Source organism: Microtus pennsylvanicus, chromosome 20 (assembly GCF_037038515.1).
Source record: "Microtus pennsylvanicus isolate mMicPen1 chromosome 20, mMicPen1.hap1, whole genome shotgun sequence".
Taxonomy (NCBI): Eukaryota; Metazoa; Chordata; class Mammalia; order Rodentia; family Cricetidae; genus Microtus; species Microtus pennsylvanicus.
The window spans coordinates 30,620,291-30,647,689 of NC_134598.1; the positions used below are offsets into that span (position 1 = coordinate 30,620,291).

The window sequence follows — 27,399 nt, forward strand, 5'->3', positions numbered from 1 at the left end:
TTCTCTCTCTTGCTCTCTCTCTCTCTCTCTCTCTCTCTCTCTCTCTCTCTCTCTCTGTGTGTGTGTGTGTGTGTGTGTGTGTGTTGACATTCAACAAAAAGCAACACCAAGAATAACCTGCAGTTAAGCCTGTTCCTGGGCCTGTTTTCACCTCTTGAATTGCTAAAGGCAGTGATTGTGAACAAGGCATGCTCAGAAGAGTGGCAATAGACTGGGGGTTACCTCTTGCACCCCTGTAGTCTGTGACCAGGGAGGGATGCTGGCATGTGTTTTCTGCTAACCAATTACAGTCTTTCTAGCCACACTTCCAGATTCTTGTACACTCAGGGTTTTGCACACACAGGGTTTTGTACACGCAGGGTTTTGTACACCTTTACAGTGATGGGTATAAAGTCATCGATCTTCGCCTTGGGACGTCACGTGACCCTTCTGAACAATTACACAAAGTCTTCTTTATCTGCTTGAGGGAGAGCCAGAGATTGGGCAACATATCTGAAGGCCCCATCTGACCTGAGACAACAAAACTCAAATTTTAATGATTACCTATTGCTGGCAGTGGGTTGGCTCCCACCCCCACACCCAAATGCTTCATCGGTGCAACAGGCGGATGCTTAGCAAAGTTATTACCGAGAGGTGAATGGAGTACTAAGTTATGGGAGGGGACAGGACTAACTTGGAACTTCAACTTGAGCACATGACCAAGCGTTTCAGAGATGTGTGCAGTGCATGGAGAAATACGGAAGGCATGGCGCGGCCAGGGCAATCTTTATGTTCAACCCCCTTTTCATCTTTGAGGGGTGATTTAAGCACAGGGCACAGATAACAACCAAAAGCAACCCCCCAGAAAAGAACCGGTAACCTCTGTAGTTAATGGCTTCAAACCTGTTCCCCTCCTCGTGTGTGTGTGTGTGTGTGTGTGTGTGTGTGAATGTGAATGTTTACACGTGCACTTGCTCCTGTGCATATGTGGAGCCCAGAAGGTAAATGTTATATGTCTTTGTCTAGCACTTCCTGCACCATTGCCCTGAGGCAGGGTTTCTCACGGAACCTGGAACTCACTATTTCTGCAAGACAGGCTGAGCAGTGAGACCCCAGGAGCTGCCTGTTTCTGTCCCCTCAGCGTTCAGGTGCCCATTACCGCACCCAGCTTTTTATTTTTATTTTTTTTACACTGAAGCTCACGATCTGAACTCAATTTGGACCCTCACTATGAACTCAGTTATGGAACTCAATTATGCACCCCCCTGAGCTAGCTCCTCTTACTAAAGACTTTTTTTTCTATGATTCAATTAGCAGAAGGAGGAAAGGCTTAAGAACAAATTCTGAATTGAGGCATATTTGTCAGGTTATGGTATGGTCCAATCGATCGGAGAAAGTCAGTCGAGAGTTTCTATAGATAAGCTTTTAGGAGTTCACAAAAATCTAATGTTTTTAAGAAGAATGTTCTGAAATAATGATTTCCCTAAGACTAAGAGTAAAAACAGACCTAAGGAATTATGGCAATCCTCAAAAAAAGAATGGCCAAGAAAGAAAACGCCACCACCTGAAGACAGTCAGCACTCCTTGAACCATGGCAACAAGAACAAGGATCTTGAGCCAGCCACCATGGCAACAAGACTCTTGAGCCAGCCACCATGGCAACAAGGCTCTTGAGCCAGCCACCATGGCAACAAGGCTCTGGAGCCAGCGGCTGCATTCTGCCACGGGCCTAACCAGAGCATGTTTGAAAAGAGATGAGTTCTATACATCATGGGCAGTTCCTGGGCCTCCCCTTCAGCACACCACTGCTGTGCTGGACTCAGGCACATCCGATGTGCCCCACCACGAGGAAGCCCGTTAAAGATCGTCAGATTCGGGGATGGTGACTGAATTCTTTCGCAGGGATTCTAATGAAAACGCAGTTGGAGAAAGTGGTCTGGACTCCGGGATGTGTTCCATTCTGTATTTCTCGATGTACGGTGCAGCAACTTCCCAAACCTGAAAGGCAAGGAAGGAAACAAAGTCAAAATATGGATAAGGTTGTTTCACGCGCTATGAAGAAATGAGAGCTTCACCCCAAACCAAAGCGCGCTCCATACCTGGCCAAACGTGTAGCAGCTTGTTTGCTTATATTTTGAGCCATCTGACACACTCTTGTGTTAATTAGTTGCATTAAAGGATTTTAAAAGACAAAGTCCAAAACCAAGCTCACATTGTAAAGGGTTTTAAGCTGCTTCCTACTCCAGAGCCAAACAAGCAAATCCACAAAACCAAACAGAACCTTGGCAGCTCACAGAGAGATTCTGGACGCTTACTCAGGGTTGGTGGATAGGACAGTGCATGAGGCTTGGGAGCTGAAAGGTGGTCCAATGAGTTCCTCTGAGGTTGTGTTTCTATGGCCACCAGTATGCAAATGCAGCCTGTCGCCCAGCCCCATAAGCATCCCCTGGGACAAGCCAGAGTCAGCTTCCACCTTCATCTGAGAACTATGGGATGGAAGCTAGGTTTGTATACGATGATAAGACTGTCACACGCATGGCCAGGTTTTCCCTCTTCGCCTACCAACCTATTTCCTTAAGGCCCCATTTTCGGTGTGTAGTTTCTTTTCTTTCTGCCAGTGGCCCCTGACAGCCAAGGAATCTTTCCCATTCTATGCCCTCACAAAATAAACTCTTAGCTTGTGCAGTGGTGGCCCCTGCCTGAATCCTAACACCCTTGGTTCTAGAATACACTGAGGGAAGAAGACTGCTGTGAGCTTGCGGCCAGCCTGAGCTGCTCAGTTTTCTTGAGCCAGCCTGAGCTAACATAGCATGAGATACTATCTGAAACAAATCTGAAAAAGAACATGTATTCTTCGCAGGCTAGGCCCTCGTGGAAGACGTGTTCCCTCAAAGGACATGGGGTGCACCTCCTGAAATCAGAGATGTGAAGTTTCAAGGGCAAGTTTGTTCCCCCAGAACAAGGTCACAGCTCTAGGGGAAATCAAGAGATTCTAGGGAATGGGACTCTAATGACTCTAAAGGTTTTAAAGCATTAAAACAAAATGTGTGTGTGTGTGTGTGTGTGTATATGTGTGTGTATATATATAAATGTGTGTTTGCACATATATAAAATGTGTGTGTATGCATATGTATACATAAATGTGTATATACATATATGTATATATAAATGTGCCTTTGCACATATATATAAAAGTGTGTGCATGTGTGTATATAAATATATATGTGTGTATATATAAATGTATGTATATATGACATATATGTAAAAGGTATTATATGGATTACATATGCATACACATTATACATGAGACACGTATAAGTACATGTGTAAAATATGCATATGTATTCATTTGCATAGGGTGTATGCATTTTTTTGTTTGTATGCTTTTGAAAGCTGACGCGCCCTTAAGGCACCTGTATCAATTGCCTAAGTCCTTGGCCGATATAATCAGAGGAGATAAGCAGTAAAGAAAATGATCTTGCTGAGCCAGGTAGGTGCAGGGACACAAGGGAACCCTGGGACTTTACAGGGTCGTCTTCATTTGGTGGTGGCAGCTGTGCCAACATCAGCAAGAGGATGTGTTTTAGCAGGGCAGAGGGCATGTAGAGAAGGCTCATGGGCTACCTTCATGAATAGTCTCCTCGGGAATACTGCCTCCACATTCATTCCATTTAAAACCTATTTCTGCCTCTAATCCTTCCACAGTCGGTATTTGGGTTCAACCTGGGCCTTTGGGGGGCTATCAGCTGGCACTAGTCACCTTGCAAATCGGCTCTATCCCTCTGTGATCTCTCCCTGGGAACAATCAGGAGAGAAAGGCTCAGACAGCTCGCCACACCCAGCCCCCATTTCACTTTCCCACAGCCATGAAGCCGTCCGTCAGCTTGCCTTTTGCTCCAGAAGTAGCCTGTGGGCTGCTTCGATGTCCGGGGCCATGAAGCGATCTTTTATCCAGGGCCTTCAGAGAAAGCAGATCAAGCCATCAGCCACACGCCTGCCTCTGTAGAGATCCACCGTTTCTGAAAACGGAGTGGGTCGCGGAGACCCGTTGACTTTACCTGACTACAGAGCGCACCAGGTCATAAACCTTCTCCAGCGGAGTGGTTGTTTTCAGGGGGCGTAGAAACTCTATGCCCTGGCAGGCAGCTAGGAGCTCGATGGCCAACACTAAAACAGAAACATGGAAGCAGCGGTTGGTTCAAGTCCTGGCTTCATCCTGTGGAGCTGAAATCACCCAGAGTTGCAACTCCCAGGAGTCAAGTACACGGACATGGATTTCTGTGTGTCGAGAGGAAGAAATTGCCTGCCATTACAAACGTCCATTACGGACGTTCACCTATTCCAACCAGTGTTATGCGCTTTCCCCCTTTTCTTCTGTTTGCTTGACTTTATTTTAGTCCGGTCTGCTATTTGTTTTATTGGTCTTTCTGTTTCCTAGGGGGAGAGAAAAAAAGGTGTTTTGTTGGATGGGTGGAGAGGATCTGGGAGGAGATGAGGGGAGGGGAAACTCCCCTCATATATATAGAACTCCCCTTATATATATATAGAATATACTATATAAAAATAAATAACACCAGCACTCGGGAGGCAGAGGCAGGCGGATCTCTGTGAGTTCGAGACCAGCCTGGTCTACAAGAGCTAGTTCCAGGACAGGCTCCAAAACCACAGAGAAACCCTGTCTCGAAAAACCAAAAATAAATAAATAAATAAACAAACAAATAAATAACAGTACTCTTTAGGTATATTGCAAATATATAAGCTACTCGTTACACTGGAAACACGTCTAGTGTTTTACCTACCAGGAGGCTAATTTAAAAGAATGGCCTTGTCTCTAGAATTGTCTTGACTTGGTACTCTTTTCCTCCCTTCAGAACTCTGCTGCCCTGTGTTATTGAAGGCGTTCCCTTTAACCCGGTTTCCTTCCTTCTTCCCGTCGGCCGTTAAACTTCAAGCCCTCTTCCATTCCCCGACGCAACTGCTTCATCAAGACCACGCTCCTACATCTCATACCCCTGATCACCTCCAGCTACCTCTGGACACAGAGCACAGACCGTCAATCATCCAGCAGTGCCTTCCTGAAGCACTTTGGCATCTGTTCTTGGATGCCCTGTGTCGTCATCACTGTAATGCATCCCGAAACGACTTACTTTCTGTATACGCTTTCCTTTTCCAACATAACATTAATTCATTCACCTCTCAATCTCTCTCTCTCTCTCTCTCTCTCTCTCTATATATATATATATATATATATATATATATATATATATATATATATATATATATATATATATATATATATCACACGCATGGACATGCACACACACACACACACACGGCCATACGTTATTCAGGTCTTAATCATGGGTTCTGCTTTGAAGACGCCATTTTTGGTCCCTTTAGACTTGATCAGACTCTTGTATTCTCCTCCCGTAACACTGCCCTTCAGTGTCTTGTTCATTAACACAAAGAGTTGCCAGGTTGGCCACTGTTTGCTTCTCTGAACCGACGCTGGTTTCTGTAAGGGCAGGAGATGGGTGCATCTCGCCCACTCTGTTGCGTGCTCTGCTCAAGTGCCTTTCTACACTTTCCATACTCCCGTGCTAGTTGCTTAAGCAAGGACAGGGAGTGGGCGCTGTGATAAGCAGCCTCGTACCTCACACTTACAGCCAGCACTACTGGATTCCAGAATTTGAAGGGATTTGCTGAACATCTGTAATCAAAACAAACTTAAGTAATGGACATGTTTGTAAGACAGCCGATTCGTACTTATTGCTGAGTCCCCTTTCATGGTATAAACAGAGAGAACAGCGCTAAATAACTAGGCAACCATTTACCACCATGTGAACATTTGAGCAATCAATCCGAATCATATCTAGCGATATGGCCAAGCTGGATGAGATCCTTGCCATTGTGGGAAGTAGACGAGTCTAACTATATCAGAGGTATTGAGTGCTATCAGAACAGAACAAAACAAAACAAAAAGGAAGGAAAAATGTTAGCTGCTGTAGTAGCTCCAGCCAAGGAAGATGTGTGAGAAGAAGTTTGTTTAGCTACGTGGTTGGAGTGAGAAGGGACCAGAAATCTTTGGAGTCGGAGCTGCCGGTGATGTGTTCCCTGGCATCCCAGGACAACACTGTGGTTCGAGGATGGAGACGGCATGAGAGAAGGGGGTGAGAGTCAAACGCCAGATCATGCCAGGCTTCTAGGCCTAAGGAAGTGGGGTGGATATGGTTTTGAGTGCTGGAAAGTAACTGGCAATTTTCGAGCTGGGGCATGGTGTGGCCTAAATTGCATTTGTGGACGCTCGCTCTGTTTTGTAATGCGTGGCAAACGCAGAGGAGGTGAAGCAGAAGGAGGTGATGGATTCAGATAAACACGCTATGATAGGCAGATAACAAGAGCTACCCAGGACGTGGAGAAACGGGCGTCTTTACGTTCGGCCGGTAGGCACATACCATTGTGCGCCTGCCATGGAAAGCCATCTCCACCTCCCATAAGGATGAGTAAAGAGCAACTGTTTGGCACCATCGTTCCAGTCCAGACAAATGAAAACACTCACCTCCCCCCAAAATATTCTCATCAGCCAAAAGGCACAAACAAACCAGTCTTTCCGCCGTGAGTGCATCCAGTAACTGTGTTACTTAGGACAACCAAAGCCAAACAAACCAGCGCTAACACACACTAGAACAGGAACAAACCAGGAAGTAGTGTGCCAGGTAAGAGAAACCGGACTAAAGGAACACGTAGTGTGTGGCTCCATTTACATTAAATGTCTCATAGAGGGCAAATCTATATATAGGGACCTAATATAGTGGTTGCCTGTGACTGGGGGAAATAGGGAGGATGAGGCGTGATGAACTGAAGACTACAGGGTTTCTTTTGGAATGAAAAAATAATCCATTCTTTTGAGATGTTCTAAGATTTGCGGTTGGCTCAATTCAGTGAATATATGAGAACCACTGAACCACATGTTTTAAAGGGGTGAGGTGAATTATGATAGAATATAACACTACAAAAAAAAATCAACTCACATCTTTAGCCTATGCTGTTCTTTCCTTGTGTGACAGAACTCGAGCAATTCTGGGACAGCTCCGGAACTTAAGGAGATAATATTTAATGGAGGGTTGTTGTACTCTCACCGAAGGTAAGCAGCAACTGGGAAGGCAGCCAGAGGGCGGCCCTAACACTCTCCCAGTGATTTATCTCTGACAACTGGGAGAGTCTACAACTCATTAAATCTTTGGAATCCATGTCACAACATCAGAAATGACCGAGGGAAAGAAAACAGGAAAGCAAGATCATGAACAAGCTACCGGAAAATCCAGAACATCCAACTCCTGTCAGAAAACTAGCCTGGTGTCTTGCTGAGTCAAAAGGCAGAAGGAAAACAAGGGGTAGAGGATGACTCTAGAGTTAAACGAAGCCTGGAACCAGGACGATAGGATTTAAAACGGGGCCTGGAATCCCTATTCGAACCAGCCCAAAGGAAAGGCTGAGGCGCTGCAGCTGGGAGGCTTTGGGTTTGTCTTTGAGGCTGATACCAGGGCTCAGCTGTTTAATTCTGCTGGGTGTGGTGTGGCGTCCTGGCTGAGAGGAAAGCACTGATAACAGGAGCTGAATGAGGACGGCACAAATCGACCTGTTAATGGGATGTGGAAAAGCCTACACGAAGAGCTACAGGCAATTTAGGCATGCTGAGAAGAAATGAGTCTTCCCTACGGAGGAACGCACCAACCGGTTGTCCAGTACCAAACAGCCCTGAAAGCATACATGCAATTAACACGATACAGACCTGGAGGGTTAGTGCTGCTCACTGGCTTGCTCAGCCTGCTTTTCTATACCATCAGGACCACCTGCCCAGGGATGTCATTGTCCCCAGGGTGTTGGATTCCCCCCTCAGCAATCAATAATCAAGAAATTGCCCCCACAGACTTGCCCACATGCCTTTCCTCAGCTGAGGTTGCTTCCCCCAAGATGACTCTAGCTTGTATCAGATTGACCAAGCAAAACAAAACTAAACTAACCAGCACAGTTATCTTGACCAGACTTAAAATCACGTTGGAGACAAAACTCTACACGTGTCTGTGACAGCGTTTCCAGCGAGGTTCACCTGAGGGGTAAAGCCTCTCCCTGGATGTGGGTGACACAGAATGGGGTCTTAGATTGGATAAAAGGAAAAAGCAAGTGTGTGTGTGTGCGTGCGTGCGCGTGAGCTCACGCGCTCTCATGTGTGCATAAATGTTGGGACTCACAGAGGCCAGAGGAGGTAGATGCCTCCAGGGTTGGAGTTCCAGACAGTCACCTGGTCTGGATTCTGTTAACTGAACTTGGTTCTCTACCAGAGTCTTCTATGCTCTTAATCCCTGAGCCATCTCTCCAACCTGGAGTCATTCATGTTGAAGAGAGAAAGTATATACGAACAACATGGAGATTTGCCCGAAAATAATCTGGGAAAACAAAAAAAAAACGGGGAGCAAACGTTTGGGCTTTCGAGTCGGTTGAGGCTTGCTAGGGTTCATGGTCCTCTCCACTTCCAGATTTTAAAACAAGCCAAGAAAACCCCCACGTCATTAAAATAGTTACACAAGGAGTCAGATTGTCTCTGTGTAGTTCTGTAGTTCTTCACACACTCCCCCCCCCCTTCTCCCTAATGTTTCTGGGAGGGGCCAGAGGACCTGCACCCTGTACTTCAAGGGAGTTTCCAAAAAAACACTGACTCAGTGGGCGGTGATTATTCCATTCGGAGAAAGACCCGGAAAACCAGTTTCCCAGTGAGGTCCACCTCCCCGGGCCAGCTTTACCTTGTTCTACGTGCTCGACGACCCTGAGGGCCTTCCTGGCTGCCCATCCTCCCATGGAGACGTGGTCCTCCGTGGCAGCACTGGTAGAGAGTGAATCCACAGACGAAGGATGGCACAGAGCCTTGTTCTCAGAAACTGAAAGAGACCAGAGCAAGTAAGGCAGCGGCCCTAAAAAGGAATGCTGCCAAAACATTAACACAGCTCCCCCAGAGTCTCCACGGCGTGGAAGGATCTCTCTAGGGACTCTTGATCATGACCCAAGCACCAGATGGTGCTGAGCCACAATCAAAAAAAAAAAAAAACAGGTCAATCAATGCTTTTTTAAAAATTTATTTATGTATTTTTTTAAACATGCCTTGGTGTTTTGCCTGCATGTATGTAAGTCTGTGTAAGGGTGTGGGATCCCCCCGGAACTGGAGTGACAGACAGTTTCGAGCTGCCATATGGGTGCTGGGAATTGAACCTAGGTTTTCTGGAAGAGCAGTCAGTGCTCTTAACTGCTGAGCCATCTCTCTGGCCTTGACCCATGAAGCCAAGCAGAGCTCCAAGACTGTATATGGATAAGCAGTCTATGTAATACTCAAGCCAGCCGGATGTAAGGTACAGCCACCATCGTGAGGTCTATGCAGCCGAGGCAGTATCAAGAGGATGGAGAGGCCTGACGCCACACTGGTTACAAATGGCAGATCTGGGGGTTAGATTCCACCAGACGCTTTTAATTAACCATCGTGTTACCTAGTCCTTTGAGGTAGTACTGTTAAAAAAAATACAAGATGCTCAGCTAAACTGGGATTTTTTCTTTTAATTAAAAAGAAAGTTTGGTTGGTTTTGTTGTTGCTATTTTGGCTTTGCTTTAGTTTAGCATAAGTCGATGCCAAGTCATTCAAATAGAACTGCATTTTTTTTTTTTTTGTGGTTGTTAAATCTGGCTACTCTATTTTAAGATTATGCACTGATGAACACAAGGTTCTTGATATGGACCAGCTGCAGGAACAGAGAGAGTGGACTCGTGTGAACCCTGAGCCACCCCACTGCCCCAGCAGCCTAACGACCCTCACACCCTGAGAGGAGCCACAGTTGCTGAGGTACATCCCAGCCGCCATCATGGCAACCAACAGCATCAAGGCCAGGACCCCAGGCAGCCTCATAACCACAGCTCCTGCCTGGGAAGGAAGGTTTTCCAAACAATAAAGTGGTTCATCCTAAGAAATGGGTATGGTTTCACTGAGATGATTGACACCAAGAAAGATTTGCTGAGGCAGGAAAGGTTACAGCCCCTGGCAGAATTCAAGCCCAAGGCAGTAAAGACATAGCCTGTACTCTCTTTATGTGGTAGAGATTCTCCATGCAGTTACCATCAGGGTTACCAGAATAATGAGAGCTGGGGAAAGACCAAGCAATCAGAAGGCCAGGCCCAATAATGCCCACCTTATCCTAGACAGAGGTTCTCCTCTTTCAACATGCAGGGGCCACCCTATCCTAAGCTTCCTGGGCAGGGGGACTAGAAAGAGGGTGCTGACACCCCGAGAGCAAGACAGCAAGGTAGACCAGTGAGACAGGCTGTGTTTAGGGGTCACAGGCTGTGATTCCACGGGGGCCCTCATCCCAGAGGACAACCTACAGAGGACAGCAAGGGTGAGGGGAAGGAGAACCATGGAGATGAGACCCAAGGTCAGCAGCCACCTCAAAGAGCTACAGCTTCAGGGACAATCCAGATACCCAGAGAATCTTACAGCAAGCAGGCGACCCACCCACGGAGGACTGAGCAGGATGGGCCTGAATAAATGAAGGCCTATGAGTCATTCCATCAAGCGATTTAGCTCTCCAATGAGAAAAACATGGCTCGGCATTCTGGCAACAGGAAATAAAAAGATGGGCGCCAATGACCTGAAGGACTTGGTTTTCTGCCACTTAACCGGATAAGAAAGAACTATCTGCATTATCTATGAGGCACATGGTTAGAATAAATACTTTTAACGTAAAGATATCTCTTTTGGATCATGACAAATATAGGTTCTGTTGCTATTGTTACTTATTTGTTATTTATTAATGTCTGTTTTTTCTCAGTATGCCATTGAAGGTTTTTAAGTTGTAACAAGCCTACAACTTATGTTGACGAACCGAAAGTACCTGTTACTAAAGCTCTGAAGTGATGATGATGGTGGTGGTGGTGGTGGTGGTGGTGCTGATAAAAAGGAGTTCGTGGAAGGGAGTGCGCGAAGTTGGGTACCAAATATGGCTGCATTTGAGTTCTGCTCTGCATCCAATTACTATGCAATATTGGAAAAGTCACTTAGCTTCTGGGGTCTCCGATTATTCGCCTGGCCAATGGCGGTAATAACAGTGTCTCCTCCCTCCTGGGACTGTTGCTATGGTTAAGGGAGGGGAAATAAGAAAGACCACTGGTATTAATTTTGTGGTGGGCATCCTTCTGATGGGTTGGTTATCTACTCCTTGCGGTTTCGAATAGGAAACCAGCTTCCCTGAGCTTAGTTTCCAGGAGGCACATTGCTTCTTGGAAGTGTTTACTTATTTATTTGTGTGGGTTTTGGGACAGGGTTTCTCTGTGTAACAGCCCTAACTGTTCTGGAACAAGCTCTTGTAGACCACACTGGTCTCAAACTCAGAGTTCCACCTGCCTCTGCCTCTGGAGTGCTGGGATTAAAGGCGTGCCACCAAAACCCAGCTGGAAGTATTTTTATATGTTAGGGCTCATCTTAACCTTTTATTTATTTATTTATTTGGTTTTGGTTTTTCGAGACAGGGTTTCTCTGTGGTTTTGGAGCCTGTCCTGGAACTAGCTCTTGTAGACCAGGCTGGTCTCGAATTCACAGAGATCCGCCTGCCTCTGCCTCCCAAGTGCTGGGATTAAAGGTGTGCGCCACCACCGCCGGCTTCATCTTAACCTTTTAGTGGATAGTGTGTCTAGTAGAAGATCTCCAAAGTTTAAGCATTCAGTTTGGTTCAACTTTTGCCATCGACTATAACTGTCTCTGTCTTTTTTTCCTCTGATTGTTTTTTGGGGAAAAGCTAAACAGACAAAGTTCAAATGTCATGTTGGGATTGTTTTCTCTGGGGCATTTTCCCCTTATACCTTACGGTTGCATTATTATCTTGCAGCATTTCATGGTTTAGGTCTTATGTTTTCTAAAACAGTGTGAAAATTCAACCTGTTTGCTGTGCTAGGCGTGTGTGGTAGGACGCACAGGAAAGAGAAGAAGCAGCAGAGCTCATTCCAAGGCAGAGGGTGATTCTTTGAGGGCGGGGCTTGTGTTCTGACAAAGGGTGCTGTCCTTACCCAGGGCTGCCGCGGTGCAGTGGGCTATCATGAATCCAGAGTTCAGCCCTCCTTCAGCCACCAGGAAGGCAGGCAGCTCGCTGAGCGAAGGGTTGCACAGCCTTTCGATTCTTCTCTCACTGATTGCCGCGAGTTCATGGACGCCAATGGCCAAATAGTCCAGGGCCTAAGAGAACAGTTCAGTTCAGCTGGCCAGCTTCGGAATGTACTTCCAGGGTCAGGAGCCCAGTCAGAAAACTTACTTTGGCTGGGTATTCACCATGGAAGTTTCCTCCCGAAATCGTCTCTCCTCGACTGGCAAAGACCATCTTTCAAAACAGGTTAAGGCTTACACATAACATTGTTGCTCACTTCAAGGGTGACTCCTACCCCCATCTGCTTATGTTTAGTATTGAAGTGGCAGTCGTTGTAGAGATAGAGGGAAGATAAGTCTTCCCGGAAGCAGTTGTTGACAGGAACACACACACACACCACACACACACATACACACACCACACCGACACACATCACAGACACACAACACGCACACCCCCACCAGACACACACCACACACCCACCATATAGACACACAATACACACACAAGACACAGACACACACATCATACACACACCACACATCACAGACATACAACACACACACTCCACACCACAGACACATAGCACACACCCACCATATAAACACACCACACACACACCACATAGACATACACACACCACTCTACACAGACACACAACACGCACACATCACACACACCACAGCACAGACACATAGCACACCCACCATATAGACACACCACACACACCATATACACACACCACACCACACGACACAGACACACACCCCACACTCACCATACAGATATAACACACACCACACAGACATACACCACACACCACCCCATACAGACACAACACACGTACCACACATCCCACACAGATAGACATACACCACACACCCACCTCACAGACACACACCACACACACACACACACACACACACACACACACGGTAAATTGTATACAAATAATTGGAGACCATGGGATATGAAACGTTTTCTCTTGGGATCTGTGATATCAACTTCTACTTTTCTACTCCACCAATTTAACAATTGTACTCAAAAGCTGAGACCACTAACATGAACCCCTGGTTTGAAACCAAATTCTATTTCTCCTGTGGAGCTGCGAGCCCATGCTCCGGAGAAGAAGCTGTTGAATTGAAGATTTGGCTGATAGAGCGCCCTTCGAAACAGCTGGAATAATCCATGCTGGGACTGTTTCCCCTCTCTGTCCTCAGAGATCCTGTACTAGTGTTCAGGTCCTAAAGACCCCCTTCCGCGGGAGGGAACTCTGGACTCTCGGAGTGTGATTACCCCTAGAGATAGTCCCAATCTATAGCACACTTTGTTGAAGCCAGCAGGCACAAGGCAAAGCTAGTAAAAGGCCCTCCATCCTGGTTCCAAAAGTTTATGTTTTCCCTCTGGGCTTTATGAACAATATATTTACCTAATCGTTATCAGGGTTTGAATCTGTGGCATGAGCCAACCTCTGAATGTCAATATTGAGAAAAAAAATTGGGTTGGGGCTGGAGAGATGACTCAGCAGTTAAGAGCACTGACTGTTCTTCCAGAAGACCCAGGTTCAATTCCCAGCAACCATATTGCCTGCTCAAGATTGTCTGTCACTCCAGTTCCAGAGGATCCCACCCTCTTACACAGACATACATACATGCAGGCAAAGCACCAATGTACATTTAAAATATTATATAAATAAATAATTTTTTAAAAAAATAAAAGTTGTATCTATACTGAGTGTGTGCAGGCATTTTCTTGTCATTGTTCCCTAAATAATACAATAGAACAACTATTTATGTAGTATTTACATTGTACTAGGTGTCATGGGTAATCTAGAGAGGACTTAAAAGTCCAGGAAGAAGTGAGTGGGCCATCCACAAGTAAATTAGGGATTTGAGCACGCAAAGATTTTTGCAATGGAAAGTATCCTACAGCCAATACTCCACACGGACATAGTCTTCTCTCAGTCCCCTGAATCCCTGCATTGACTGACTGCTGCTCTAATTTAGTAACTAAACATGTCGTATTATTCTATTGTTTCCCAACTTGGTTAGTCATTAGAATTCCAGCAACTTCCAACTTCCCTAACACCCGCCTTTCTGCACTGGCTGCTCTTTACGTGCAGGGCAGGATGGAGAAACCTGTCCTCGCAGGAAACATCGGGACTAGAGGTATTCTCAACTCGCTGAAAATTCATCCACAATCAAGAGTCTTTTATTAAGAAGCTAGGGGACTTTTGGCTGAAATTAAGGCTGGGAGAAAATTAAATAAAAATCTGTCATCCATAACCAGCAAATTCATGCTAATCCTTTCCCTTTTAACTCTTGAAGTCACCCTTAAGGGTCTAACTGTGCCGGTATAGAATTGCCCCTGTACCACTGAAGAGCAAGACCACAAACACAGCATGCAGAAAAAACGTTGTTCCTTCTAGAATGAGTGACAGATTCGTAATCCCAAGGATTAGTGACTACCAGTTTGAACTCATGAAGCGACCTCGGAGAACATAAAAGAAATCCTAAGGTAGGCTTATGGAAAAAGCACCCTCAAGCCTCAACCTTGAGCAGCCTGCCACAACTGTTGGGTAATCCGCCATCTGCTCACCAGGGCTGTGAGCTGCTCTCACGGTGGCTCCCTAGGCGGCTTCTCCCTGATTGGGAAGAAAAGCGTTCTTAAGAGGCTTGCCTGTTTTCAAAGGCAGCGATGCCTCTGGGAAGACTGTACCCCGATTAATTAGCTCAGCTTCAAAAAGAGAAAAAAAAAAAGAGACTCTCTAGGGGAAAGAGATCCTGCGAAGGAGAAAAGGCCCCCCTCCACAAGGAATGAAAGCGTAAGCATTCTTAACCATGTGTACAGATACGTATACTGCGACCTGAGCAGAGTCCACGCCAGAAGGAAACCTGAGGTTGGGGAAACCTTATGTCATCGGGAACACTTTGATGTGCTAGCATGTCGTTTTCTGCTCGGTGCATCCTGCATCACTAGAACCAGGCTGCAGAAGGGAAAGCCAGCCTAGGAGGCGCTAATCACAACCTCAGCAGTGACTTTCAGCCAGTGCCTTGGTGAAACATATCCACAAATGCTGCCTTAGTATTTTATGTGTCAATTTTAAAAGCTGGACTCAAAACCTACGTTCGCGTGTCTGTTTCTGCCACTTACCGACTCTGACCTAGAAGAAGCCCCCAAGTGCTCAGCTCCAGGGACTGGAACATCTACCTAGAAGACAGACTAATTCGACACAGACCCTAACACAGCCAGCTAAAGAAAGCTGCAACCGTGTAGAACATTCAAAAGATACAGGGTTGTCTGTAGCACTGTTCAGTTCTGTAGTAATGATGTCCTTCACAAATGCTATGGTATCATTCACCACCCCGTGGACCTAAAGCGCAAAAAAAAAAAACTGTATATGCTTATTATCCAATAAGAATGTCAATATTCTTGTAAAACACCATCTCCAGTCCTTGCAGTTAAGATCATAACAAGTATAATTGGCTCCTTTAGGATATAAAGACAACTGACAAGGTCTCAGTAAAACAAATTAGAATAAATACATTAATATAATATATAAAATAAATACAAAAAATATTAGACTTATATGCAAAACATTGCAGTATAGGAAAAAAGCGCCAGCCCTAGCCATAAAGAATTGCATTTCCATGCCGGTGGTAGGATGTAGGCAAGGTAGATTTCTGGTTGGAACAGTGATTTGGGAAGTAGACGATGACCAGTTACTTTCTGTTTGTAAGAAGTAAATAAGATACTATAGGCCTCTCTTGGACATGACTCGCAGAGATCACCCAGGCGGAAGCCATCCAGGGTTTGATGTCAAGAAGCATAAAGCACCACACTGAAGATGCTCACAAGGAAAGCTGCCACCCTGCGCCTTGCCCCAGGACGGCCAGCCATGGTACACTTCTGGCTTCTCTCAGAAGACCAGAAGATAAGATCTATGCTATGATCTGGGCGAGGAAGGTACTGAACCCCGTTCATCAGGTCCTGGATGCAAAATGGGAGAAAGTATCAATTTCACAGTTGGGAAAATTCAATGAATTAGTATTTGGAAGATACTGATAATGGAGCCCATCATTTGGAGCCAAACATCATTCTTAGAATAGCAGGGGCTCTTAAACCAGGACTTAAGTCTTACGGTTCAGCTGATTTAGCAGTTCTCCCGTAGACGTTTTTTTGTGAGCTATTGTTTAAGGAGCTCGCCAGATAGCACTTGTTGAGTCATAGGCAGTGAGGGATTTGCTCGAGGGCAAACGCCCTCTTAGTCTCTCGACCAGAACTTGAGTGACAGCTCGGTTCCTGAGGTGTCTGTAACTCCTCGTCAGTCAGATGATGCAGAAGCAGCTGCACCCACTTCTTAAAATTGTGTCAGAGAGTCATTTGTGATAGCAAGAGGAAGAAGACGCATGCCCCATGGACACTTGAATTCTGAAAGGCAGAGTTCAGTGATCACTTTCCTTTGAACATTCCTGACTGACTGACTACGGTTTTTCCCCACAGGAAGAGCCAGTGAGACTCTCCAATGCTACTTAGCCATTGTACTGTATCAACACAGGAGGTCAAGAAATGAGAAGTCTAGCTGACCCAGACAGAAACTGATAACCACAAGAGAAATGGATATAAAATGCATAATTTTTTAACAGAAGCAGCAGAGAGATTTGGATTACATTTGGCCACGACATGATTTTCTAAATCTTTCCTCTTTTTCTATTTTTTTTTCCCCTCTGAATTTGGGGAAGGAGCCTTTGCGAGGCTCCTGCTTCTTGACTTTACCTGTGGACAGCAGCGCAAGGTATATGCATCTTGGACACGATCACAGAACCTGTGGCTTTCTGGGCAAGGAAGGGCGGGGGAGGAGTTGTGGGGAAGAAAACAGGCAACACATTACTGGTCTCTCCAACACACGGCACCCATGAGCCCACTCAGACAAACTTGTCCAGACCTGCGATTTCTGATGGGTGGTGATCCGAGTCCAAGAGGGACCGGAACCGGAATGCAACTTCAATTTGCCCACGGTGAGGGCGGACTGCATGAATGTCTAGAATTGAAGGAGGCAAAAAAAAAAAAGTCTGTGCAATTCTGATATCAGAATGAACCACAGAGGGTTCCGGACCATCCACGGTGCTGGCAGGACCCTCTAAAGTCCTGAGAGTTCTCACTCATCATACAGAATTAAATACTCCAACCCAAAGGCAAATTTTCCTTTATCTACACAATTGGCTCTGTTGTGGATGTTGGCACACAAACTGTTGGCGGAGTACACTTAGGAACGTGACACAAGACCCCAGGCCCACCCTTGAAGGACCTGGACTGGTGACAACAGAGAGCGCGCGTAGTGGCTTAATTTAACCACGTCGTCTTTTGGACATTTTCCGCTCTACGTATTAACATGGAGCCTTTGATATTCATTAATTCCTAGATGAGATACAGATACTTATATCATTTCGCCTTCCCAATTTTCTTATCAGGGCACTTGCAATCTGTGTGTGTGTGTGTGTGTGTGTACGCGCACACGTGTCTGTGTACCCATGCGTGAGCACATGCACAGGTGCCCGAGAATATATGAATGTACGTATGGAAGCCAGAGAGCAAGCATAGGTGTTCCTTAGGCACCGTTCACCTCCCTTTCCCCTTTCCCTTATTTTTCATTTTGGAACAGAGTCCTTCACTGGCCTGAAACTCATCAAGGAAGCTGGGCTGACCAGCAAGCACCAGGGATCTGCTGTTTCCATCTCCTGAGAGCTGGGATGCATTACAAGGACACACTACCGCGTTCAAGTTTTAAAATGTCAGTTCTAGGGATCGAACTTAGGTTCTTGTACTTACAAAACAAGATCTTTACCTACTGAGTTCTCCCCAGCCCTCCCTCCCCCCTTTTTTGGAGTTTCAAGTCTTACACACTGACTCCTAAAGCAATGTCTACTTTGGCATGCCCAGATCATCGGTGATCTAGATCAGGTTGCTTAGTGTCTGTCTTCACAATGTCGTTGATAGCAGGGCCGTGGTGGCGTATGCCTTTAATCCCAGCACTCGGGAGGCAGAGGCAGGTGGATCTCTGTGAGTTCGAGGCCAGCCTGGTCTACAAGAGCTATCAACAGGACAGGCACCAAAGCTACAGAAAAACCTTGTCTCCAACAAAACAAAACAAAACAAAAAAACCCAGAATGTCATTGTTATAGGACTGAACGTAACAGAACTCAGGTGCAGCTGTGGCAGTCCTGGGTCTATTAGGAGCACCTGCGTCTTCTCGCTCTTCCCTGCCCCCTCACCCCCTCCACCTCTGTCAACCAAGTCACCCTGGTTGAATGAGTGAATAAACAGAGCCTGCTGACCAGTATCGAAGGCTTTGGTGGTGCCCTTCAACACCTCGAGGGTCAAGGCAGCCACAATGTCAGCCTGCCGGGCAATGGCGCTGGCTCGCTCCACGGCCTCGCAGCCCAGGGACGTGATCATCTGGGTCCCGTTAATGAGTGCCAGGCCCTGTGGGAAAGGGAGAAAAGTTTCTTACTGTGGGTAACGAACCCACAGACGAGGAGATCTGTCCTTGTAGGAGAGAAACTGGCCAGTTGACTGAACTGGGTATCTGTGTGTTTTCACACATGTGGGCTAGGTGTGCATATTCATGAGCTTGAGCGGCATCATATCTGGTGTGTCTGTGTGTTTTCACACGTGTGGGCCAGTCATGCATATTCATGAGCTTGAGCAGCGTCATATCTGGTGTGTCTGTGTGTTTTCACACGTGTGGGCCAGTCATGCATATTCATGAGCTTGAGCAGCGTCATATCTGGAATCATTAGCACAGATCTGGCCAAAGGGTACCTGTTGACTTCTCTTGTCAAGGCACTGCGTGGCCCTGCACTCCGGAATGTGTGGAGCATCTTCAGCCCTCTGTGTTCTATTCTTTAATAGCTTCTCACCGCCATAAGCAAGACATCCTGAGACTATACTGGTCCAAAGTTCCATCATGTTCAAGACATCCAAAGACTACCCTGATCCAAAGTTCCATCATAGACAAGAAGACTTAGATCCTGAGACTATTCTGGTCCAAAGTTCCATCATAGACAAGACATCCTGAGACTACCCTGATCCAAAGTTCCATCATAGACAAGACATCCTGAGACTATCCTGGTCCAAAGTTCCATCATGTTCAAGACATCCTAAAACAATCTTGGTCCAAAATTGTGGCTGAGAGCATCTTAAGGGACCTTGACTAAGCAGTTCTTATTAAAAACATTAGAAAACTATCTTTGAAATTTATATTCTTACAGAACCCTTGGGAACTAGTGGCGTTACTAATCTTAAATATTCACAGAGGAGTCCTTTTGTAGCTGTCAATCAACACATGAACTGTGTTTCAGGCACTGATGAGGCTGCCATTAAGGATAAAAACTGCATATGTAAAGATTCGCTCACACAAACAAGTTTTTCTTGACTGACTTACCTCCTTTGGTTTCAGAACAACTGGTTTCAACCCATGGGCTTCTAGGACCTGTTGAATGATTAAAAGCATGAACATGGTCATTACTTGAAACACCAGCTTAGTTTTTAACTTCATACAGAGCCCAGTGAAATACTCTCAGTTCCAAAGTTTGTATTATAAAAGATTATGCCAGGTTCTTGGGACCAGCAACTATGTCTATTTAGTGAGGAAGCAGGCTTAGTTTTTTAAATAACTTGTGAACTTTTGAAGCAAGAACTTGGTTGCCTACAGAATAAGTTTTGCGCTGGGCTTGCACGCCTTTAATCCTAGCACTCAGGAAGCAGAAGCAGGTGGATCTCTGTGAGGTCAAGGTCAGCCTGGTCTACAGAATGAGTTCCAGGGCAGGCTCCAAAGCTACACATAGAAACCCTGTCTCGTTTTGCTTTCAAGTTCCTCTGTGTTGGGTATCAGTCTTTAAGACTCCTCATCCTGATAACTCTGGGTTAAGGCTGGGCTACAGGCTAGCTGTCTATATGCATGCTTCTGCATTGAAAGCATGACCTCAGATGGTCCTTTACCCTTGTTTCTGCATCCTCTGTCACCAACAGGCTTAGGAGCAAATGTGTGCACACCAATAAAAAGGAGGTTATGGAATCCCCTCAACTAGGTAGAGCCAGAATTCCAAGAGGAAGGGAACAGAATACGATTTCTCTCAGAAGTAAAAACTGCTGTTACATGAGATTCCCCTGGTGGGGAAAGGAAGATGGAGTCAAAGTGAGAGAAAGACAGACCACTGCCTCTTAATTAACTCTGTCCATTTCTCAGGGTTTGAGCACTTCTCACTGCAGGGTGTTGAGCTGGGCTGAGGGTACACACAGCAGAAACACACAAGCTCAGGGTACCCAGGCCACACAAGGGCTGAGTGCTTGGGAAACAAAGAAGACGTAACCACCTATGTGTGGGTGACTTGGGAAGAAAGGAGCAGAGGAGCAGAGAGGGTGGATTCCTAGAGGACTTCTCAGCATAAAAGAAACAAATGGGAACAAAGTGTTGTGCCTTCTGCTTAGCCCAGAGCACATTCCAGCTGCAAGCTAACTCTATAATTTCTGCCATCAAGACCCTGGGTGGGAAGGGCTATGAGGATCACATGGAAAACAACACTCTTGAAGTCACATTATGGCCTTTATCCTAAAGATGAGGGAAATGCTAAAAGGTTAGCCAGGGTATGTTTGGATTTGCTGTTGACCAAGGGTCAGGCTGGCTGCCACGATAAGGTGGCCGAGGAAACACTGTCCACAGAGACAGAACCAAGATAGGTTGCAAGGAAGAAAAATGACCTTGAACTTGGATCCTCCCAAAGCCCAAGGGACAATCTAGTTTCTTCTTCCTCCTTGGTCATTCTCTCTCTCTCTCTCTCTCTCTCTCTCTCTCTCTCTCTCTCTCTCTCCTCTCCCTTTCTCTCTCTCTCTCTCTCTCTCTCTCTCTCTCTCTCTCTCTCTCTCTCTCTCTCGATTTTTTTGAATTCATGTGCATTGGTATTTTGCCTGCATATCTGTGTGAGGGTGCCAGATGCCCTGGAACTGGAGTTACAGACAGTTGCGAGCTGCCATGTAGGTGCTGGGAATTGAACCCAGGTCCTCTGGAAGAGCAGTCAGTGCTCTTAACTGTTGAACCATCTCTCCAGTCCCAATCCTCTGTCTCTTTCACTTACTGTTTGGGTGCCTCGTATCTACTCACAGAAGACACTTTAAACAATGCGGTGGGCTGCTCAGCTGAGATTTGTTCAGGAAGAAACCATCACAAGCTTCATGTAAAACATGCCTTCCTGACAAGCTCAACAACAGGTTGTGCTTTCTAGAGACCACACAGCAGGCTCTGTCTTTCATAACTCTCACCTGTAAGGTAAGCTCCCCAATACAATTGTGACCCACTGTGACCTCCCCAGTGGGCATCATAGTCTCGTGAGTGCACAGCAAATTCCTAAAACTAAAACAAGTGACTATATGTTCCCATCCAAATCTACATATGTTGGACGCTGGCAGGGGAATATGGAAGCCAATATTCTTTCCTGGGCTTGAGTTGACTCATCTATAACTGGACAGCCATGAAGGTGTGAGAGAACTCCCGGCTCCAGCAGAGGAGAATCACTATGGAGGAAGCAATTACGTGAGGCTTACGTATTTAGCATCAGCCCAGCCGCTCTTTGGGGACCACATCTTTCCTTCTCCAATGAGTCCCAGAGCAAGATGAGAGAGAGGCGCAAGATCTCCACTGGCACCCACCGTTCCTTTCTCTGGAACGTAGGACAGGCAGGAGGCTGCAAGAGAAGCCGGCATCAGTGACTTCAAGTGGGTTTGCACCGTTGTAATTATCCTTGCTTTGCCAGTGAGGACAATCCTCATTTCCAACAGAATTTAGAGTCATTTTGAGAATACATATCCCAGAATGATCGTTTCGGAGGCACAACTAGGCAGTACTTGGGAGGCAGAGGCAGTTGGATCTCTGTGAGTTCTAGGTCAGCCTGGTCTACAGAGTGAGTTCCAGGATGGCCAGGGCTACACAGAGAAACCCTGTCTCGAAAAACCGAGAGAAAGAGAGAGAGAGAGAGAGAGAGAGAGAGGAGAGAGCAGAGCCAGCTAAGTTGTTATGAAAGAGGTAGGTGAGTGTCAAGGGAGGGAGAGAAGAAGGAAGGAAGGAAGGAAGGAAGGAAGGAAGGAAGGAAGGAAGGAAGGAAGGAAGGAAGAAAGGAAAGGTGTGTGTATGGAGGGCAGGCTTCCAGAGGAAAGGACATGAGGAGGCTCAGGCTGTCATGACGTCACTCTTAGGGTTCTAGCAGTATCTCAGAAACACAATTATAAACTAGCTGTTGATGGTTCCATCCTGGTTTCTAAGAGCAAAACGTTAGAAATCATTAAGATACAGAACTAAGGGACATTCATGTGAGCAGATTATATGCAGCCAATAAAAGCTGTTGGAGAATGCTTTAAAACATGTAAATGTTTACTTTTTACAACAGTAAAATGTCTACTTTAGAAAGAAGGACATGGCGCACCTTCTTGATGTCGGAAGTCCTTCTGTATATGTGTTGCTTTTAGTGGTTAATGAATAAAGCTGTTTAGGCCAATAGCTTAGCAGAGTAAAGTCAGGTGGGAAATTCGAGCAGAGATACAGACAAAAAGAAGGCAGAGTCAGGTCAGACACCAGCCAGCCTCCAAGGAAACAAGACATGTAGAAAATGAGGCAACGCCACGGCCACGTGGCAATGCATAGACTAATAGAAATTGGTTAGGGGGCTGGAGAGATGGCTCAGAGGTTAAGAGCATTGCCCGCTCTTCCTAAAGGTCCTGAGTTCAATTCCCAGCAACCATGTGGTGGCTCACAACCATCTGTAATGGGGTCTGGTGCCCTCTTCTGGCCTGCAGGCATACACACAGACAGAATATTGTATACAGAATAAATAATTTTTTTAAAAAAAGAAATTGGTTAAATTAGAATATAAGAGATAGCCAGGAATACTCCTGAGCCAAACAGTGTTGTAATTAATATAGTTTCTGTGTGATTATTTGGGTCTGAGTGGCTGGGAAACAAAGTATGGTCTCCATCTGTACACACCAAAGACCAAAGTACTAATAATGTAATTGTTTAACAGTAACTTTACAGGCAAAAAACTCTCTCTGTCTCCGGTCATTCACTTACCACCCTGTACACTATGCCCGCTCATGTATAAGCATGTGCTATTTTTCAGAAATCTCCCCAAAAGTTACCCCCTAAAAGGAGGCTTCTGTTTCCTAAAATAAAGCCCTCTCGTGATGACTGTTTCTACAGTTGTTGCTAAATGACATCAGTCAGACACGTCAGTGCCAACCATGGGCCAGTTTCCAGACTACAGGTGACCTGGGGAATTCTCAGAGCAGCAGGGACCCCGAGATGCCTTAAATGTATCTATCATTCAAAGTCGGAACTCTACTGTCTTGGGGTTTGAGGCTTGTGCTGGAGCCGAGCTTGTAGACGTGATCACTACAGATGTGTGTAAATAGCCCTATAGCCTGTAGATTGTGACCTTTACTGGTCAGTGTGTGACACTTATGAGTCCCCTGGGCCCTCTGCATAGCAACTCAGATGTCTGGTCTTCTCTGCCTGACTGTGAGACCTTGTGCCTTTTCCCATCCCTTTCCCCCAAGGAGCCCTAGGATTCCCATTGACCTCATGTTTTATCCTTAGCTGTGTGAAGGGGCAGCTTCCTGAGCCTTGCAAATCTGGCCTCCCCTTTAAGGACCGAGTTGCGTGGCGTCATGTCCTATCCCACAGTGGCCTTCAGGGCTAAGTCAATCGTTGACCTCTTCACATTTTGACCTACCTTTCTACAGAGTTAGAGTTTCATGTGTGAGTACAACTTATCCATCATGGGGTCGGGGGTGGGGGCGAGCGGGGGGGGGTGGAGCATCAGATTCCTGGGTACCAACTGGAGCCACTGCCTTTGGGATGGACATAATCCAGGAATCATGTTTATGGATGACTTGCTGCCATTTCTCTGATCATAGATGGGCACCATTGAATAGCAAGCTCTGTGCAGGCCTGAACTTATTGGCGTACTGCTGGTAGGGTTCATGTTTATCTCACATGATACCACAAGATAGGGTGACATTTGTGGGAACAGCTAGAGCTGCCATCCTTGCTACTTGACAACTGGTTCTCCTTCTTGCCAAACCCGTTTTACACTCATCTCGATTCTTTTCTCTTTAGCCTTGGCATCTAGTCATCCCAATATACTTTTTTGGGGTGTGGCCAACTTCTGCAGAAGGCCCAAGGAAGGAGTCAGTGCCTTACCATTAAACGCTTCAATAACTTGTTTCAGGGTCTCCAAGGAAATCCCGCTGTATCCTTTAGCTAAAACATTAATCCTCAAAGCCAAGAGCATCCGACACCTTTCAGGGCTGAGTGGCTTCCCAACACCTACAAAGCAGAACTGTCATTTTCTTCAAGAAAAAAAAAAAAAAAAACCTCAAAACCAAATCCCTCACCTCCTGCCCACCCTCACCTCTTGGGTCTTTCCCTACTTTTGCCAGTCTTCTCTTGGCTTTCTGAAGCTGGATGGATGGCCCTCCCTGTTGCCTGTCTGGCTCCTCAAACCGCGTCCAGACTAAGCTAGAGACCCAATTCTCCTTCTCAGTTCCTTGCAAGAGCCCTTCAGTGAACCTCACCTGCCTACACACCTTCAGAATATGCAGAGAGGCCTTGACACAGGCCCCCTTCAGAGTGAGGGGCCCATAGCTTAGTCTACCTAGCTCATGCCCCCAATACTAGCCTTCATTCTTTCCCCAAAGCACAACACTCTCTTCAAAGGATTGCATACACGCTCCTATCTTAAGCGCATCCCTCTACCAGGCCCATTCTGTCTTCTGAGCTGCAGCACAAGGTCGGTCTGGTCTGACGTCATCTGCTCACACTCCTGGGTCCCTAGCACCTGACCCTTGGCATGCATTCAGAACACATGAGCTGATGTAGCTGGTAGCACTTAGGCTGGTCATTCAGGTGATCTAAGGTGATTTAGGAGGCACCCAATACTAGGAACAATTTACCTGAAGAATGGGAACGAACTAAGTTGACCTGAAGCTCCCTGGAAGAGAAAGGTGAGAACCCTCTTAGCTTGGGTGAACACGCTCCCTCGGCCGGGAATATGAAGGAAACAAGAGTTACGGCTTCAGATGGGCAGGGGACGGTAGGTCTGGTCCGCTCATGATGAGCTGGGTACAAGTCAGCTCAAGCCTCACACTGTCCACCAAGATACATGAGAAGAGTGGCTGTCTCACAGGGTTGTGTGAGCATTTGTTACCCAAGGCTTGGTCTAAAGCAATGGTTCTCAATGTATAGGTGGCTACTGCTTTAGGGGTCACATACCAGATATTTATACCTGCATATCAGATATTTATGTTATGATTCATAACGGTAGCAAAATTACAGTCATGAAGTAGCAATGAAATAAATTTATGGTTGCAGTCATCACAACGTGAAGAACTGTATTAAAGAGTCGCAGCCTTAGGAAGGTTGAGAGCCACTGGTCTCACTGACTGTCACTGCTCAATGAGTGTCAATGTAGCTAGTGTGAACCATCTTGGTGGAGGCGAAATCGCAAAGTCGGGGCAGGTGGGTGGCGAGGATGTGCAGTTGAGACTTACTGTAGCTTATGAACAGGGATCACAGTTCTGGCAAACTTCCCAAAACCTGTAGTGATGCCGTACACAACTGGAATAAAAAGGTAAGCAGACGCCCTCGTGATTAGATTCGATGGAAGTTTTGTTCTTACGTTTGTCCATAAAAAACAACGCCAGGACACCCAGAGGAAACGGAAACGGTACCTGTCTTCTCTTTTATGATGCTGTCGATGACTTCCCTGGACTGCTGCACCTTCTTCTCGGCCGTTGAAGTGAGCTAGGAAAGCATTGGCCAGAGCGAGCCTGTGAAAGTCTTCCGTGGCCGGTGGAAACGGCAGGGAGCTGGCCTCCTTTCCCTTCCCCACGTACCTTTATCTTGTAACGTCCCTTCCCCAAGTTGACCAGATCCTCTGTGCTCAGACTGTCCCCATCCAAGGCAATGTACTGCACAGAAGGAGTGAAATCTCAGTGAGCTGGGGGCAGCTTCTAAGGGGTGGCCCTGTAGGAGCAACTCGGAGCTGGATGAATCCGTCCTTACAGGTGGCATTCACTCAGGTATGAACCCTCTCCTCTGTAAAAGGGGAGGGGTATTGTGTCACCAGACTTCATTTTCCCCACAGAAAGAAACGTTGCTCTCGGCTTACCTTTTCAGGCTCCCGGTATTTGCTGTATCTGAAGCCAGGTAAAGGAGCATACTGGCCAGAGTGGGAAAGCCCCAGTCCCACCATGGCAGGCCCAGCCCCCAGTGCGGACTAAAGACGATGCAGAAAGGATACAGGAAAACTCCTTCCGGCTGAGAGGGAATGAAGTCTGGAGACATTACATCGCCTTCAATGACTGAAACGAGAAGGGGGGAGGGGAGAGAGGGGCCTTGCAGACCATTTGGACTGCTGCCAGACCCAGCAATGGCCCCTCCATGCCCTGAGCTTGCACTGCACAAACATGGCTGCTGCCACGTGACTTCCTACATTTTCCCATGGCCTTAGCGTCTCTAAGCGGGAAAGCAATAACACAGGCAGGCAGGCGAGGGGCGGTAGGTGGAAGATCGGTTCTAGCCGGCTTCCATGCCTGCTCCCGTGGCCACTTCTTCTAAATCTGCAATCTCGACACCCCTGTGTTGCCAGCCTCAGGCCTGAGGAGGTTTATCTGATGGCAGAAGGAAGCTGTGATTGCAAGGGGATTCAGATTTGCAGCTTTGGGTTCAAGTGCAGTCTCTTCTCACTTAAGATCTGCCTCTCTACATCTGCCGCAGGCTGAGGACAGGGCGAATGAGAAGCTTAGCTTGAGGCTCCCCCAGGCCAAGTGCGCAAGCCTATTTTCCCCGTCATTTCCCCTGTGACTTCCGGCAGTTCCACCCGTTCCCCTGCGGGCCACTTACCCACTTCTACGAACTCATTGTCCTCCAAGGCCACCTCCAGCAGGTCCTCATTGTCCAGCAGGCCCAGGCCCTTGCACCGGCGCACGAGGAAGCGCACTTCATCCACCGAGGCGAAGCCGCCATTGTCCGGTTTGTTCTTCATGTAGCGTCTCACAGCCTCGCGGCCCAGCCAGCCTACAGAGAGCTTCCCGTCCCTGCAGGGTACCGCCAGCCATTCCCCACGCACGTGCACCGTGTACCTAGGCATGGCTCGGACACTGGAACAGCCCTTCTGAGCAACAGGCCGCTGGCTCC

The 27,399-nt window shown here is 46.7% G+C and overlaps 1 protein-coding gene across 1 annotated transcript; it reads right to left on the reverse strand.

The window, feature by feature from the left end:
- On the reverse strand, positions 1-27,399 carry Hal (histidine ammonia-lyase). Its single transcript, XM_075954572.1, has 20 exons — positions 27,106-27,399; positions 26,504-26,564; positions 26,372-26,399; positions 26,097-26,171; positions 25,932-26,004; positions 25,752-25,818; positions 25,155-25,192; positions 24,403-24,528; positions 21,753-21,892; positions 19,597-19,644; positions 18,488-18,635; positions 17,098-17,193; positions 16,929-16,987; positions 15,445-15,525; positions 12,321-12,386; positions 12,079-12,244; positions 8,781-8,915; positions 4,038-4,146; positions 3,868-3,937; positions 1-1,977 (listed from the first exon to the last, which is right to left on the reverse strand). The coding sequence occupies exons 1-20, from the start codon at positions 27,350-27,352 to the stop codon at positions 1,837-1,839; spliced, it is 1,974 nt and encodes a 657-aa protein (XP_075810687.1). The 5' UTR covers positions 27,353-27,399; the 3' UTR covers positions 1-1,836.